Source organism: Aphelocoma coerulescens, chromosome 21, assembly GCF_041296385.1.
Source record: "Aphelocoma coerulescens isolate FSJ_1873_10779 chromosome 21, UR_Acoe_1.0, whole genome shotgun sequence".
Classification (NCBI taxonomy): Eukaryota; Metazoa; Chordata; class Aves; order Passeriformes; family Corvidae; genus Aphelocoma; species Aphelocoma coerulescens.
Genome location: NC_091034.1, coordinates 4,197,992 through 4,214,640, shown reverse-complemented (window position 1 = coordinate 4,214,640; position 16,649 = coordinate 4,197,992). Strand labels below are relative to the sequence as shown.

Genomic DNA, 16,649 nt, shown 5'->3' with positions numbered 1-16,649 from the left:
TAAAATTAAGATTTATGATGCATTTAATGTAACAAATACAGGGTTAGCCAGTACTCCCTTTAAATGGGACTTTTATTCTCAAAGCCTGAACAAGTAGAAATATTTTCCAATACAGGATAAAGCCTACTAAAATATGGAAAATAATTTGAGAGCAACCAAAGGCAATCTGGTTTTGTTAACCTGTTGGGACAGCAATATGCCAGAAGACGATACTTCACCTCCCATGTTTGCCTTTTTCCAAGCACAAATTTCTAACAGGCACAAGTGTTACTCTCATCTTCCACACTGCAGTGCATGAAATCTGTGAAAATACTTACTGTGTTTGGACAGAGAAAAACCCCTGTCCGAGTCCAGTAATTTACTTAAAAAGGAATATAAATGGCTGCTACCTCAATACACACATCTTTGGTATGAGAGAAGTGGAAAGAAGGCGCACACAATAAATCAGCTGCTTAAAGAAAAGGTAAGACAGAAATCTCTTTCCCAGACCTGAAGTCACTCCAGAAGGTTTCCAGAGGCAAGCAGGGGTGATGTGGGGAGGGCAGGAAAGTTTCTGAAGGAGTTACTGATGACGACAGACAACTTTCTTCCAAATCAACAAACTCCTATGTACTCTCATGTTGTCCATGGAGACTTAAAGCTTACAGAGAAAGTTCTTTCCAATTAAAGAGCAAGAAGATGAAATCTTTGCAAATCAAAGCTCTGATTTTTGCCAAAAGCAAATACATGCTTTAAGTGTTGAGTTTCACTTTATATCATTTTTTGGCTAGCCCAGGTTCTACAAAATTAGACCAGAAGCCAAATGAACTTTTACTCTGGTGTTTAATCGATTGCCAATTTATCTTTGGAGACTTTTAAAAAAGAATTTTTGGGACTATGGCCTGATTTTCAAAAGAAATGTAGAAGTTGAGTTTTGAGACTACTGCCTGAAAAAAAAAAGGCTATCATTACCAGGAAGATTTTTTCATAATTAATTTAGTAATTTAGCTGCAACCCCTACTAAAAGCCAAGCAATAAATATTAGATGTTTTGCTGTTCGTTTGATTTTTGGGGGAAAAAAATCAACCCAAAAATACTTCAGAAGCATAAATCCAAAATTTTCCATTTTGTTGGTTTTTTGTTTTTTTTTTTAACTCAGAGAAAGTATTCCTAAGGGGCACTGGAACAGGCAACAGATGTAGATTTCCAGAGAGCTCTCTTTTCTCCCATCCACTAACTTTTTTACAGGGCTATATATTTATCAAGTGTGCTGTTTGTCTTCCATAACGTCAAAAAAAGAAAAATCTTACTTCATACTGCATGGTTTTGCCCAAAACCTATCCTGTCAAATGGAACCCAAACAAGTTAACAAATTATTTATTAGGAATGCTTTATTTCCTAAAGCTTACTGAAAACAGCCTGTTCTTCTGAAGGCATCTGAAAGTTTTAAGTACCTAAATATGCTAAATTAGGCATAAATATGTATACTGAACATAATGGTGGATATTTTTACAATATAAATTAAATACTGTGATATTACTAGGCTATTTTTAATCACACTGTACTTTCCCTCTAGAAAAGAGACACTGAACAGTCAACAATTCACATAACCTTCCTCACAAAGACAGTTCTCCTACATGGGGTTACATTTCTCCATTCTTTCCTGAAGGACCCAGAGAATGACAGGACATAATACTAAATTTAGCAGCCTAAAAGAAAAGTAGCTGTTATGTTATTTGGCTTGAGAGTTTTTTGGGTTTTGATTATTTTTAAATATAGAGGCCAATCCACCAGCAAGTCCCACATACAGCACAGTATTTATTGTGCAAGAGCCTTTCAAAGAAGAAAGCACCTTTTGGTGTCTGTGTGCTGTACAGTACCTCTAGCATAGATCTGATGCTCTAGGTTAGTCAAACTGGCTGTACTCCTAGTTCTAAGGTAGACAAGAGGAAGGCCTGGCAGACAGGAAAGACAAAGTTAGCAGGTAAGAAAACCCATACAAATACAGGTAGATTTTCCCCTGCATGCATAAGGGAAGATATACATCATGCAATTACGAGTCTCTACCCATTTGCTTGCGCTAAGCTGGCATTTGAATTGTTAAAATTCCTTCTAGAAGGAACTCTGGGAGAAAAAAGGATGAAAAGACCTGCCACATGTCAAGAACTATTACTCAGGTGATTATTTCACAAAGAAAACAGCATTTTTTTAGAGAAACTCAGTTATTTAGGTCTTTGGGGTACAGAAAGAAAAAGATCCTCTCTGAACTGCACACAGCCTAAACTCAACACTCTGATTTAATCCTTGACATGAGAGTCACTCATTAACTGAGAGTGGCAGACAGAAAAGAAGCAGAACTAGCAGTGCAAAGCTCTTACTCAAAGCAAAGCAGTCAGAAAGCTTTTTGTTTTGAAAGAACTGAATATAATTGAACAGAAAACAGCTTTTTTGTCTTTTTTTTTTTTTTTTTGCCAAACATCTCTAACAAATCACTGTATGCTGGGAAGCCAAACTACTTATGTTTGTAATACATTAGACAGATGACCATGTGTGTCAAGACTGTTTCAAATAAAGTGTGATTAATGACCAACATACTCTGCCCAAAACATGGGGGATCCACCGAAGAACCCGACCAGTCTTCTGAGCTGATTACATTCACTTCTTTGTCCTGTTTACAGTAATCTTCCATCCAGGACTGCTTGGTACATGTGTATTGCTCTAGAGGAATGTAAGCACAGACAATGTCTCCAAGGTGGCAGTAAACGAAGTCACTGAAAAGTGTGTTAAATTCATCACACTCAAGTTACTCCACTTCAATGGCAGAAGTTATATTTCACTGCTTTTTCTGTGAGTCACTTACGTAAGTTAAAGACAAACAGCAGCTCATAAAATCACAGCAATGTCTTAAAAAACAAATATATCCCAAAGATTTTATTTTTAAAAAAAGCTTTCAGTGGAATTTCATGTTCTTGATACTCCTGTATCAATCTAAGAGCTCTACCTGCTGAGACAATTAACCTTAAATATTTTCATGTCAGAAGCACTTCCTAGGGTTTTGGGGTTTGCTTCTTTTTAAGAGGCACATGCACATTCCTGCATAAATATCAAGACATTAATTGAGTCCTCTGGCACACAGCCTCATCACTTATCATCACTGGTTTTAAAAAGCATAATCTTCAGAATCATTGATTTGCTTCTTCTCCTGCCTCCTTGGCTCTCCTCTTTCTGCCAAGCCCCCAGGTTCTCCTTGGGGGAGAAAGGAGATCAAGGCAGGTTTTTCTGTTACATCTGCAGTCTTAGCTGTTGACATTTTCTTTACTGTGTCCACCAAATAATTCTGAATGAGCAACAATATTCCTGGGAAATGCACACAATTAGAGCTCCACAACACAGAAGCTCACATGAAATTGGAGCAAATGATGAACAAAACATTTTGGTTTCCAGAGGAGGGAACTGACAGCTCAGGTGCTCAGAAACTGAAGAACTGAAATGAGTAGCTACCCACTACATCTGTCAATGTACTGAAAAATGATGAGCTTATCAAAATATTTTTAAGCCCTGTGAAGTATGGAAAGCTTTAGATAAAAGCCTGTTTCTGATTAAAAATAAATTTCAAATAACATACAAATTTGATAGAATTCATATGACCAGAGAAAGAATTCCTACTAACCTCTAAAATATGCAGCTCATGTCTTTACACTTTCACAACATCTGATAGAACACGGGCTGCCTAAACACACACCTGGTACAGTATCCTGGGAAGTATGGAGGGACTTGAGCCGATCCCGCTCCCTCCACAGGATGCCAACAGTTTAACTAGAGATATCTGTCATTTTCAGTAGTGAAAACCAGACTGTAGAGTGCTGCTCTCAGGGAATATTCCCACATACCTATGAGAACAGAGGTGATGTTTATATCCAGGCGTGGTTTGGCCTTCACTTCCAGCTTCAGGCGGGAAGGGTGGAGGCGGCTTGAAGCTTGCTGTTGCCAAGACACTGAACACGGCCACGGCTCCATAAATGGCTCCCAGCCTGAGAGAAACACAAACCATGACCTCTGCTACACACATGGAGGCCACACTGGAATGCTCTTTACATATTTAATAATGAAACTCTAATAATTAGATCCTTTACTTTTAATCTGTCTTCAAGATGAAGTTGCAAACCTATGGATTTAATTTAATACCTATTACAAATTTGGTCCAGCTCCTCCATTTAGACCATGTATACTATATATAGGGTCTTGCAGAAATATCTTAATTCCAATTAAAGCACTTGAAGGCAATTACAGCTCTATATTTAAGCTAGCTGGAATTAAGTTCTCTCAAACAACTTCGACAATGACTTTCACACAATTATACGTAAGTTGGCTATTATTCAGTATCTCAAAGGATAAAGATCTAGAAGCTTTTAAAAAAAAAAACACCCTACATATTTTTAAAAACAAAGTATTTTTTAAAAACAAAAAATTTACCTTGTTATTAACAGATAATTCCTGAGTGCTTGTCACCAATTATGTAACAGAAAATTTAGTTTCTCAGTTAAAAAGCCCCACACAACTAGATTACTTCTTTTGTCAGTATCATTGAGGCCTAACTTGGTTTTTAACATCTAAAATATAAATTGTGATTGGCTTCTTATGTTAATCCTTTGTCTTCAGCCTAATCACCTGCCCTCACATGCTTTTCCTTTCTGAAAAATGTATTCAACTGAATGCACCAAACAGTCAAAGAGAAGAGAGACAAGAATGCAGAGACAGCTTGTTATAAAATTGTCGTTTTGGTGAATAACCTTTCTATGCAATTCCATCTGAAAACTTGCGTGCTACTTTCATATCAGCAAAATCTCTACTTTCCACATTCCCCCAACTGATCTCAAATCAGGGTATCTTGTCTAGGATCACAGTCTCACACACACACAGTCCCAAAAGTCAACCTTTCCCCATTCCCTTAAAGGCATTTCCTGTAGTAGGAAAGGCTGTTTCCTAAACTTAAATAAGAATACAACAACTCCCCAGGTATTTCACCTGAAAGCTCACGGTTGTAATAATCTCCAGACAGGGTAAAATGAGCGTAACCTTCAGGGCTGGTTCTCAAATGTTGGAGAAAATTCAAACCTGGGGGAAAAAAAAAACATGTGACATTTAAACTAATGCAAAACAATCAAGCTTCCTGATTTTGTGAACTGTCAAGTAAGCAATGGAAGGTTTTGTCTTGTCTTTTAAAGTGAAATGGTACAAAAAGCCTATCATAATACTCTTCAAATAACATTTGCAGACAGCCACACCTTACAATACAGAGTCTCCCTAGGATTCTGCTCAGGACAGATTCCATTTGTTATGTAATGTAAAAAAGGGAAACCAGAATCTTAACCCTACAAAGACTGTAATCTTAAAATCAAAACTTAAACCAAAGAGAACTAAAGAAAAAAGAACCCCCAAAATCTCCCATAACCACCACCAAGACACTGTCAGCTGAAATTTGACAAGTCCTGACAAACAAGAGCATGGTGCTGAACACACCCAGAACTGACAGTCATTTCATACAAGGCAGAACCAGATACTCACGTGAAAAGGTTAATTCAGCCAGGGGAACATCACAGTCCATGCAGTCATCTATAAAGCAGATGCAAACACTTTCTGCCTTTATTTCCACCCCAGAGATGAACTGGAGAGGCACAATCCCCTGGCTACCTCGACCAGAAGAGGTCTGGGAAACTGATTTCAGAGGTTCAGCATTCTTAAACAGCCAACTTGCTGCTTTTTTCAAGTCACCTTAGATGAAAGCAAACAACCAAGCAATCATCATCTACTTTCTCAATGAAATGTACTTAGTAAAAAACATATAGAAGCAAACTAATTCCCTCTCTCTTAAGAAAATATTCTCAACAGTACCTTGAATATGCTCTATTTTGTAACATAAATATGAGAAAAATATAAAGACATTGGTATTTCCTAAGAGTAAGAAATGTATTTTAAAGTTTGCAAAAGTAATAAAAATCTGTAACATTATGCATGCCTATAGATAAGTGGGAAGCATGATAGTGCTAAAGGAAAAGAATCACTTGTGTTAAAGCTTTGTCTTCTTTTCATGTACTGCACATAGAAATAGAGAAATATGATTTTAAAAGGGAGAGATGAAAACACATGCTCTCAAGAGGAAGAGATGGATATAGTGAGAAATTGCTCCACCATAAAGAATTACCAACCTGAACAAAACTAAAACTCCCAAACAAAAATACACTCAAGCGCCCCACACATGACATCCCAAAGGGCAGGAAGAATACTTGCAGGGTGGATTTTACACAGTAGCAGAACAGGAAGAAGAATGTTTAAGATTACAGGCCAACACAGAGCCAAAGACGTTCTAAAGAAGGAAACAGGGCTTGTGCATAGCCACCTGACAGTCTACAGGCTTTACTCAGTTGCAATTAAGGTAAGATGAACAATGTGCAAACCCCTGCTAAGAGTATCTGATGTTACCTTGGCAGATCAAAAGAGCTTTACGGCAATCTTCCAAAGTGAATCCCAGCTCCTGGAGGCGAGCCAGCTGGACCTCTGGAATTAACAGTTAACCACATATAAATCTTTGACAGTTATCTACTTGTTTTCATTTCTAGAATCAAGATACATCTGTATGTTTGTTTAAGGCTGCAACTGTAGAAAAAGCACATGATTCAATACTGCTTTTATGGGTTTTTTTAATAATAGCATCAGGACAATGTCGTCGTTAAACAGCTCTAACCAAAAAAGGGTCTTACACCATGACGGTATCAACATCTTTTGTGTTAAGCATATAGATTAGCTTCACCTTGTAGAAACCTCCTTTAGATATAAAAAAAGGCTTCACTCCAACAGTGAAAAACATACCAAGAACAGGATCCAGCACACGTTTGGATCCATCTCTGGTTTCATGTGCCAAGGAAGCCTCATTTTCCAGTGCTGAACTGGAGGCATCAGCAGCATTCCCAGCACTTGAGGCAGCTGAGTCAGGCAGAGCTGCACTTGTCTGTTGGGGAATTGACTTTGCAATCGCCAAAAAGAGTTGAACATCATTGTAGGACAGTCTGATATCCAGTGCTTGCAACTGAATCTAAATGAAAAATTAAAATATAAGATTCACTTGCCTTTTTCTACACATTCTTCTTACATACTTTAGATATTAATGAAGCTTTTCCCAAAGAAGACAAAATTTAGGGTTAAAATCTGATCACCATGCTGTTTTAAAAATCCAGTAATAAAATTATCAAAGTTGTTATAATTTACCAACAAGCGACAGCATTACTTTTCAGGGAAAAGAAGTTTTACTTGGACATAATGGCAAAAAAAGTCTCTAAATATAATTCCTCTCTAATATGTCCTAACAAGTAGAAACAGAAAATACAGAAGAGTATCTTTTTCTTTCAGATATTAGTAACTATCTAACATGCCTACATAATCAGCCTACTTCTTTCCCCCACTATTAAGCTCTGTAATATATCCCATAAATCACTCTTTCATTACCACTAAGAGCATTTTCTGCATGCTTGTTTCTTTTCCTTTTCAGGAAAAATTACCTTATTCTCTTCTTATGCATTTGAAAGTCTTCTACTGAATCCTTGGGCATAAAAATATCTCTGCTAGTATTCTCTACTGCGTATCATTTTATTCAGGCCTTTGATATTACCTCTAGAATAGGGGGAAAATCTTCACTATTGAAAGCATCCAGCAGTCCTGAACCACTTGGGTAGGAAGAATTCCCAATAAGTTCCATATGAATCTGTACTGGATCGATAATTGACAGTGCAGTCTCTTGCTCATTTCCTAACCGGCATGAAAACACCTAAAAGTTGCAAATTATTTTTAAAAAATTACGAACTGAGAGAACAGGCCTGGCAAGAACTAGCAATATTTTGAGGTTACAGTCAAGTCTTACAATGTTTTAACAGAAACAATATAAAACTGTTCTTAAAACTGCTGTAAAATGAGATCATTTGATGAGAAACTAACAAACTTCAAAAAGCATCTGTGGACTATTCCTTTTGTGTATATATATTTATAGTAAAGTATCTTCACAAACTCCTCTAATTTTAGATGTTTTACAGAAGCAAATTTATTTTTCTTACCTCAATGCCAAACAAACTGCCAGAGAAAGGACGATCTAACAACTTGGGCTTGTAAGTGAGAACAGTTGTTCCCTTCAGAATAATTGCGTTGGTATCGAAGCAGGACATGTCTTCAACAACCACAAATTCAGTTCCTTAACCAAACAAAATGACAAATAATGAACAGGGCAGTTGGCAATATCATTAAGCTTTCAGCATTTGCAGCAGGTTTCTTGATTTCCTTTAACAGACCTGGTTTCACACCAGCACATGGCTTTTAATGAGAAAAACTCCTGCAAAAGCACTAGAGAAGAGCACGTTTACCTGTCACATTGACCTTGACTTCCAGCTGCTTTTCTGCTGTCACAGGGAGCGAGGAACGTTTGGTAACTACTCCACTTTTCACAGTTTTGGGAACTACAGTTGTGTCACTGATGCAGGTTCGCTGCCGGGAGGAGTGGGGATTTTCCCGCTTTTTGGTATCTCCAGGAGTATATAAGAAGTCATGAACCAGTAACAACCAGTCAAATATCAGGAAGACACGAAGATTGTTCAGAACAACTGTGAAACTGGAGGAATCCTTAGTAGACCTTTTAAGAAGAGAGAAGCCCACAGGTCAACTTTACAACCTGTAGATATTTAAAATCATGCTGAAAACTGTCGGTATCTAGTAAGAATTATATGGCATTTTATAGGGATACACTTAGTTTACAGAGTGTCTGGCCTTTAAAATACACATACATATATATATATATACACACACACACATATATATATATACACACACATATATATATACACACACATATATATATCTTTAAACGGATTGAAATTCAACAATTTGCTGTACCCACAGAAACCCAACACATCTTAACCGCACAAATTCTAAGCCATAATGGTACAGGAGATGAACTGAAAAACTACGTAACAGGAAATTTATAAAAACTCCTTTAACACACTTACATTATCAATATTCATTTGCAAAATTTCAAATTTTAAAACTTCTTATTATCATTTTATGTCTGTTGGGTATCAAACCTAACATTCTGTGTGTGAAACTCAGACCAGCTCCAAGGTAAGAGGTACAGCATGAATTTCCTCTCACACCCTGACAGCATTTTGCAGCACAGGAAGCTGCTTTGTCATTCAGAAAAAATGTCAGCCTGCCTGAGCTCCCAGCATCCCATTCTGAAGGTCTGGCTAGGAGGGATAAAGTGTTTGGCTTCATGATCTGGAATACCAGTTACATTTGATCATGCTAACTGGAAAATCATCTAAGTACTTAAATACCGTGAAACAATTTTCAATCCAGCACACTGTGAACTATAAAATCTCCAAAGAACTGTGGTGCCTTAGCGGGGAGCAGCCTCTGCCTGAGCTGCTTCCAACAGCAAAAGCCTATAACCCTCCCTGGCTCTCCAGGATATTTCAAGAGGCACCAGCCAGTACAACACTATCACTGAGTTCTGCCAACCCTTACATCTACTGCCAAAGATGCTCTCACCACTAAAAACAGACCACATGCTGCTGTGGCTGAAATTTAAAAGCACAATGCTTGGGAACAAGATTTCTGAAACTCTCACTCACAAACCAGATTAGGCTGTACCTTGCAAACTCACTAAGTGTGTCTAATCTAGGCACCTACTGACTCAACAGTTCTGTGAAAACCATCTGGGTTTTTTTAGGGTTTATTTTTTAGTAAACCCCATTTTAGTTATATTCAAATTGAAATGTTGGTTTCTTTCTGAACACATTTTTTTAGGTACCTAAAACCGCAATGCAGTATTCAAATCTTAAAAAAAATTTCTCTCAGTTGCCAAGTTTCTTTGGTTGGTTTTTATGAACAAATGTCTTCAAAATTTCCTACTGGACTAAAATAATCCACAATTTTTTTCTACATTATTCCTGCAACTGTTTCAGAGGGCATCATAATTATGAGAGTGAGAAAGCTGAGCTTGGTCAGCAAATTTGATCAGAAGTGAAAGTAACCTCTCTAGTCATCTCAGTTCACCCTCTTTTTTGTTAGTTAACATTCCTCAGAAAAACACCATGCTGATAAGGTAAATACTGACATTATTCTTTATATTCCCAATTTCAACACTAAATTAGATCAAAACAGATAAGAAAAAACAAACAGGGTAGGATAGAACACAGGAGAGAATACAGAGATTGTTTTTGAAAGAGGTGCCATTTCTGTCTGTATTTGATGCTCTCAGAAAACCACATGTGACACCTGCTGGGAAACAGCTTTTATGCAACTTACAGTAAAAATTCTACAAACTGGTTTTATGCACACATACAAGTGCTAGGCCAGACTTATCAAGCTTTAAGCACTACTGATTTTAGTAGTATTTCAAACCTTCATCTGATCCATTACACATTCAAACCTAAATTTTACTGCAACAACTGAAAAGAAAAAATCCAACAACTTCCAGAGAATGAGTAACTGCAGATTTCAATCTATCACGTACCACTGATCACCCCAAAAAAGTCATCAGATTGAAATACAAAGCCAGCAAGTTTATCTACAATAACAACAGGTGTATTAAAACCAGGACAGTCCTGATTATGTCATTATTAAAAACATACAAATCCCAGAATTACCAACCTGAAATGCAATTCGATCTGGATTGCTCCTGGGCTACTGGTGTTCTTTGATGACTGAAAGATGCAACTGAAGACATTTGGGGGGCCTGTAGCATATTTCTGTCCAGCATAACGAGTGTCAAAGGCCATCATGGAATGAGAGACCAGATTTACAGACTTTGTTCCATTTGAAGAGCTTTCAAAAAGCAACTTGGATTTCTTAAAATCAAACCTGGGAGAATAAGAAGCAAAACAACACACTGAAGAGAATTACAGTTTATTCATTCCTTGGAGTAATTTATACAAGTACAGCACACTGCTGAAATCTTTCATTTAGGTATTTTCTAAAAGAACTACAATCATATCCCATGTCACAGGGATAGAAAATAGGTCTATACTACATGTAATAATATTTTCCACTGATGAAAACCCTTCTGGATTAAAAACACCCCAACAAGCCAACATAGCAGAAATCTGCTTTTTTAAACCCTCCCTCATATCACTTTCTTAATTAAAATACTGTTTCTCTTGGGCAAGTCAACTGATTACTGGATTGTTATTTCAAGGACAACTGGAAAGACAGACGGTATTGTTTGAACAGTGTCATTCCCTTTCATCTTTCAGAGCAACTCAAACTCTCAGTTTGGACTCTAATTAAGAAATTCCATTTCACTGCATTATTAAACTGAATTCCACGTATTATTTCAATTCTTGTCCTGTATCTCTCAATATAAGCATAGTATTTAGGATAAGGTATTCAGTAAGAGAAGAACATTCATACCTGGCTAAAGAGCTGCATCCATCTTTCCCCTTTGGATCCATCAGTTCCAGGCTCACATTAACCATGTCAATGAGGAATGACATGGAAGTATACACTTCTCCACTCAAAACTGTCTGAAAGTGGAAAACACCAACATTCTTTTTCAGAGCATCTGTTTAACTTTCATCTCTGAATTAAACTGTATTTCAGAAAAATGCAAACAGTTTTTGTGTGGTGTCCTTCTTTTCCAAAGAGTTTCATTAACCATTACTGGGGAAATGTAACATTTCACAACAGTGTGGCCTTTACCTTGAAAATTACCATTAATCCATTTTCACACTACTGGTCTAGAGCTTCTTTGTTCTTAAAATATTGCTGTCATCAGCAAAATCAGCAAACCCCCCCCCCCCCAGACATTTCAAGAGAATTTCAGCTGCACATAGCTCCTTACAAGAATTCTTGGATCCTGCAAGTCATAGGGACGCATGAATTCCTCGATGGGCTCCCCAAGGTTGTTCTCCAGCAGCCCACGGATCAGTTTGTACTTGTTCAGATCCAGAGAGCAGTGCACTGAGGACAGGTTGCCGTGGATTGAAATGTCTGCGACAGCGTGACTCAGCTCCCTGCAACAAAGGGGAAACCTCAGCATTTCCAGGAGCTCCAACACAGCAGGGCAAAACCTTTAGGATACAACAAAAGGCATTTAAAACTGCTGTAGGTGACAGCATAAGGTGACCCTGTTTAAACTCACTTGTCCAAGTTTCTCTCTACTTTTAACTTCAGTCTGAAGGGTTCTGTCAGCAGGCTCCCTCCTGTCTGCCTCACCAAGTAGGATGGAAAGCTCAAATCCACACTGGTATCTTCCACAGCCTTGGAATACTCTCTCTCGTATCTTTCGGCAGCAAAGATATCCATGTCCTGCAGATCAACCACAATGCAGTCTAAGAGGCAGATGTGATCCTCTGCAAGTGCACAGGAGATAACACATTAAGGAAGAAAAATAGAATCTGTACAAAACTAATGCAACTTACTTTTAAAATGAAATTTGATTTAGTCTTGATTTTAGTCAATTTTTAATTTTTTTTTATTTATATTTATCAATATCTGTAACTACCAGATACCAAGCTCATTTGCAGGTAAATGTAAATTCTTTATTAGGAGTCCAAGTACACTCCTTGTATGTCTGCAATATGCATCTCAAAACACACCCAATTTGCAGGACTGCTCTTCCAGAAACTGAACTACAACTCCCTAATCCTTTACGCTGCAAAAATCAGCCTTAAAGCTCAGAAGTAATTTCTTCTCCAATCTGCAATCTTCAGACCCAGAAGTCATTTCTTCTCCAATCTACAATCTTTAGACCCAGAGCCTAACACTTTTTCAGTTTCACATAAGATATAAGCAATATGTCACTGTACTATTTTGCAGGACAAAAGAAGCACCATGGAATTTCTACTGCTCTCACATACCTGGGCTCTCAGGGTTTGGGACAACAGGCAGCTTCGACAGCTGCCCTTGCTGCTTACTCGATGTGCTCACTGTAGGTTCACTCTTCAGCCTAGAAATGTTTGTTCCTGATGATTTTTTCATGACTAATCCTTCCATTGCTACTTTGGACTCATCAGCACTTATCTTCTTCATGCTATGTTTTGGGGTTCCCAAAGGAGAGGAAAACTGAACTGAATCCTGCTAATGAGAGAAATTTTGTCATTAACATTAGATTTTTAATTTCAATTGTAAGGAACCAATGCACCAAGGTTCAAGCTGCAACAAATTCCTGTCAAAATTAAGTATGTTACTGGAATGCCAGTATCTTCTGCTGTAGAAAGATGGCCAAACTTTTCTCCTATAGCCTTAACAGCAGATGAGAAAATTTTCTTTGTAAAAAAGTTCACTTCAGCAACCTTCCCCAAAAAGCTGTGGAATCTTTTCAGTGAGAAACTAATTCAAAAGCAGAGGGTTTTGCATAAAACACAAACACTCTCACGTAAATGAAATTAATATCAAAATGGAGGGGTAAAACTGACAAGATATTAAACATTTCTGCAGAATAAAGACTACTAAATATTTAAAGCTGTTTTTCAGGTGATGAAAATAACATATGCCATTATTTTTGCAAGATCATGTCAGCAACTTCATATCTTTATTAGAGTATGTGAACTAACACTTCCAAACATGCACATTTTATGCACTTCAAATACTTCAGTTGTCACACCAAAATGTGTCCCAAAATTCTCCTGCAGTTTAAGGTTGGATAAATCCCTACACTTAGTGGTAAATTCCTCACAGGTGAAAAAAGAAAAGCTCATTTATATTGATGTAAAACATTTTAGACATCTCCCCACCACCACATATCCAGTGGAAATCCATGAGCTGTCTTGCATCAAAAACCTACAACTCTCCCCAGGAAAAGAGTCACATAAACATTAGGAATTTCTTTTCCCAAAAATCCTGGGTGACCAATCTGATAGCCTTCTGTGATGGAATGGCCCCAACCACCCTGTGATATGTCTGGTGGAAGAGATCTACATACCACCTGTATACTCCAAAGTTCATTTTGGGATTCATCTGTCCTGATTTCAATTACTTAACCTCATGCCCCACATGCAGGCAGCAATCATCTTTAGTGATTTACTCACCCCTTACTCCAATATTGCTCACTTTGCCCCTGGCTCCTGCATTGTTACTATCATTTCCCACCTTCCTTCTGTATCCAGCTACTGATGTCACATCAATCCCTACCATAAACTTCCCTTTCTGGTTTTAACTGTTAATATTTTCTTGCCTTACATGGTTTTTAAATATTAGAAAAAAATTGGAAAAATTAATTGCAATCATAATCAAGGATTTCAAGAAAAAAAATTGATGACATTAACTTCATACTGTAAAGACAAGACTGAAAAGTACATGCAAAGGAAAATCATCACATCATCTATAAATCTATAAATTTATGCAATTAAATCCAAATTAGCAGCTCCTCAGACATGCATAAAGAGCACACCACAAAAAATTTACATCCAGTTCTTATAGAATGCAGCAAAATCTTTAGAAGAGGAATATAATTTTTAATAAATGAAGTAACATTTTAAAGTGCTAAATTCCAGAAGAATATTTTCTTTTTTAGAATGAATGAGGAGCACCTGAACACTGCTATAAAGATGTGAAATACCTCAAATAAAACAGGATCCTTGTATGCATTGCCTTGTAAAATCCGATCCTCAAAAATAAACATAGGACAGAGGAAAAATGAAAACAAAAGCAACAAAAAAAAAGCCAAACCCCACCTAATCCCATTTCAAACATCTACATTTCTACAGTGCTACAAAACACAGTATTTTTAGGCTGAAATAAAATTATTGTGCACACTTTCTTTAACTTATAACATTAATTTAGGAGTCTACTGCTTACGAACCTATACTCACATCAACACACTACAGCACAGGAAACAACCCAACATCACAGTCCACTAGTTCCTTACAGCAAAAACACAGGTAGGTACAAGTCAGATCAAGGCAACAGATACACCACAAAACCACTGCAGCAATTCAGTCCATCTAACTTCTAATTCCTTCAGGATGGAACTAGGGGGTTCCCAGACAACTCCTTACTTTGCTGAATGGGTTAGATATAGAAAGCCATCCAAGATGGATCTTCCTTAGCTCAAATTTTGTGGCTGCATCTCTCAAGAGCAGCACCAGCTACTCCTGTCCTGTGCCTTGCCACGTGTGCAAGCACTGGAAACCTTTCCCAAGGTTTCACCTCATCGAAGCAACTACACACACTCAGTTTCACCAAGAGCAGAAAAATAAAATAAACCCAATTCTATTCTCCAGTGCATTTGAGCAAGTCTCAGCCAACACAGACCCCTGTTTTCTGCCACTCACACTGTGGATATGGTGAGTGGTAAAGAGCTGGAGTTACCAAACAGGGTGAGCTGAAAGCCCGTCCTGGTCCCAACATTCAGGTGTGTACCCAGCTGGGTCCTGCTTCCTCACCAGAGCAGCTGGAGCAAGTTCAGCCTCCTTTCTTCCCTCCATTCTCTCAAAACACTCAGTTCAGTCTCCCCTCTGCCCCAATGCCTCAGACAATAAGCCCAAGGCAGGAAGGGCAGCACAGCACAATCAACAGCAAGGCAAATCCGTAAGATCTGCCAGCATGCTGCCACAGACTCTCATTACTAGAAGTATAAAGTCAATATATAAAGTAAAATGCAAGAATCATTTACAATTTTGATTTAGAAATAAAATGCATAAAAACTAGCAAGACTACAAACTGCTAAATTAAGAAGTAATGTTCCTACCTTGTTCTTTAATGAAAAGGTACCCGACACTCCTGCAAACAGGAATCTGTTCTTCACTTTCAGTTTTCCCAGATTAGCTACAATAAGACTGTTAGACTTGGAGCTCTCAGGTATAAGCAGAACAGGAGCCCCAGCTTCAATATCAAGAAGAACTCGGGAAGCTCGCTGGGCTTTATCTCTCACCTGGGAAGAGCAAAAATACATTTAAAAAAGTAATTACAAAAATTGCAGAAAGCAAGTGATTATTTCCCACTGATTAGTACTGAACTCAGGATCATGACCCCTTGATTTACAAAATTAAGATAAGGTAAGAGTTTATACCAAACACAAACAACAACAAAGCAACCAAAAAAAACCCCTCAAACTCTTTGTTAGGCAGAGAATAAAGGCTCATTAAAAAAGTATTATGATGCAAACAGGAAAAACCTGTGCAACAGGTGCAGCCCTCAGGAGTAACACATCCTTTCACCCCTGAACTAAGAGGTAGAACAGACACTACTCAACTCACTACATAACAAATTACTTAAGAAAAATTATTTACAAAAAGCAAAACCCCATCATTTAGAACAGATGTTTCAAAATCAGATTCAAACTTCCCACCTATGGGAATGCACAATGAAGCATTTTAATATCCAAATATTCACTGTCTTTCCTTCAATTATGAGAAGCTTCTATTAAATGAAGACTATTGACTACATTAATTACTCACACATTAGGTCATGTGGTCTATGCTGTCCTGACTATTGAAAAACTCTATCATGCCCTATATACTCTATTATGTAGAGTATTGATATACTGTCTTGATATACTCTATCATGCTCTATATTCTCTATATTGATATACTCAATTTTGCTCTATAATCTCTATATTGATATACTCTACCATGCAGAAGTTCTGATTTTCTCAGCCTACCAGACATCAAACTAATCAGAGACATACACCT

General features: G+C 37.6%; 1 protein-coding gene across 5 annotated transcripts in view; it reads right to left on the bottom strand.

Moving 5' to 3' along the window:
* Positions 1–16,649, bottom strand: part of VPS13D (vacuolar protein sorting 13 homolog D) — a 97,932-nt gene that overhangs the window by 59,535 nt on the left and 21,748 nt on the right. For 2 of the 5 annotated variants that reach the window (XM_069034912.1, XM_069034915.1), the window contains exons 25-40: positions 15,707–15,889; positions 12,876–13,095; positions 12,158–12,368; positions 11,858–12,029; positions 11,428–11,540; positions 10,669–10,878; positions 8,385–8,650; positions 8,082–8,215; positions 7,643–7,798; positions 6,847–7,069; positions 6,460–6,534; positions 5,545–5,751; positions 5,005–5,094; positions 3,870–4,010; positions 2,575–2,697; positions 1,860–1,934 (exon numbers count right to left, since the gene is read on the bottom strand). In XM_069034912.1, the coding sequence (XP_068891013.1) occupies positions 1,860–1,934; positions 2,575–2,697; positions 3,870–4,010; positions 5,005–5,094; positions 5,545–5,751; positions 6,460–6,534; positions 6,847–7,069; positions 7,643–7,798; positions 8,082–8,215; positions 8,385–8,650; positions 10,669–10,878; positions 11,428–11,540; positions 11,858–12,029; positions 12,158–12,368; positions 12,876–13,095; positions 15,707–15,889 (2,599 nt within the window). The remainder of the gene's footprint in view (positions 1–1,859; positions 1,935–2,574; positions 2,698–3,869; positions 4,011–5,004; positions 5,095–5,544; positions 5,752–6,459; positions 6,535–6,846; positions 7,070–7,642; positions 7,799–8,081; positions 8,216–8,384; positions 8,651–10,668; positions 10,879–11,427; positions 11,541–11,857; positions 12,030–12,157; positions 12,369–12,875; positions 13,096–15,706; positions 15,890–16,649) is intronic. The other 3 variants (XM_069034914.1, XM_069034916.1, XM_069034917.1) reach the window with 3 other exon arrangements.